The 1,377-nt window shown below is 57.3% G+C and overlaps 1 protein-coding gene across 1 annotated transcript in view; it reads right to left on the bottom strand.

The window, feature by feature from the left end:
* The window catches only part of SIPA1L3 (signal-induced proliferation-associated 1 like 3), a 381,648-nt gene that overhangs the window by 15,592 nt on the left and 364,679 nt on the right, over positions 1-1,377 (bottom strand). The window contains exon 17 of the mRNA XM_011973395.1: positions 1,142-1,311. Within this exon, the coding sequence (XP_011828785.1) occupies positions 1,142-1,311 (170 nt within the window). The remainder of the gene's footprint in view (positions 1-1,141; positions 1,312-1,377) is intronic.

Raw genomic sequence — 1,377 nt, 5'->3', positions numbered from 1 at the left:
TATTTTTTAGTAGAGACGGGGTTTCACCATGTTAGCCAGGATGGTCTCGATCTCCTGACCTCGCGATCCGCCCGTCTCGGCCTCCCAAAGTGCTGGGATTCTTTCTTTTTTTTTTAGATATAGGGTCTCACTCTGTCACCCAAGCTGGAGTGTAATGGGGTGATCTCAGCTTACTACAACCTCGACCTCCTGTGCTTCAGCGATCCTCCTATCTCAGCTTCCCAGGTAAGTAGCTGGGACCACAGGTGTGTGCCACCACACTTGGCTAATTTTTAGATTTTTTTTATAGAGATGGGGGTCTCATTATACTGTCCAGGCTGGTCTTAAAACTCCTGGGCTCAAGTGATCCTCTCACCTTGGCCACCCAAAGTATTGGGATTACAGGTGTGAGCCACCACCTCGGCCTTCTGCCTCCTTTCTGACCAAAGCGCTCCCATTTCCCCCTGGGGACTCCCGCTCCCCAACCCCACCCTCCAGCTCTGGGTAAGGGCTGGTGATCAAAGCCTGACGGGTTGGGGAAGGTGGTGGGAGGCAAGCTGGACCCACAAGAGTCAGTGCTGGGACCCCATTGGGTAGTGCTGGGCTGATGTGCTCTCTTCCCCCCGCTGTGGCTGGTGGGACCCAACCCTGGGGAGGCTGGGGTCCACCTCGGCTCCCACAAAACAGCTACTGCCTGGCAGTGAGGATGAGCAGGGCAGGCCTGGCTGGGAGGGGAAGGGAAGCAGGTGCCATGGAGGTTCCCTGGCACCCACTGTTCTTTTCACCCCCGTCCCTGAGTAACAAGAGCCTGAACTTCCCCTGGGAGCCCCTGCTCCACTCAGTCCCTGTGGTTTGGGCGGATGTGGCTGTTTCTATCCTGGGCTGGAGGAGGAGGGCACGAGGCCCAGGTCCCTCCAGTTGTACGAGGTTCTCGGTATGGGGTAGATTCCTGTGTGCCTGCCTGGGCTCATCCTGTGATTCCATCCCAGACTAATGCGCTGCCCTCACTCCCAGCCACGAGCCCACACCCCTCAACAGGACTGGCAGATGCTGAAAGCTGGGGGCACGATGGGACCGTGGGGAGCACAGTCCTTCTCCCTGTCCACCCGGATCTGAGATCCCACTGGAAGCTGGGGGTCGGGAGCTGGGGATGGGGCGCTACGTACTCCTGCGTCTCTCTCCTGCTCTGGCCCCAGGTTGTCCATGATGATGAGTTTCTTCAGGTCATCCTCGATGGTGGATTTGTAGTTCTTACGTGGCGACCGGAGGTCTCGGAGGGATGCCCTCAACCTCGGTTGTCCAAAGACGTTTTTGGTGTTCGTGTCCACCTGCCTGGAATGAGAACGTCAGGGTCAGAGGGGTGCCAGGGAGGCTCAAGCCACTTTTCTTTTTTTTTTT

Source organism: Mandrillus leucophaeus, unplaced genomic scaffold, assembly GCF_000951045.1.
Source record: "Mandrillus leucophaeus isolate KB7577 unplaced genomic scaffold, Mleu.le_1.0 Scaffold137, whole genome shotgun sequence".
Classification (NCBI taxonomy): domain Eukaryota; kingdom Metazoa; phylum Chordata; class Mammalia; order Primates; family Cercopithecidae; genus Mandrillus; species Mandrillus leucophaeus.
Note: the sequence above shows the minus strand (reverse complement) of the source record. Positions and strands in the feature narration are given on the sequence as shown.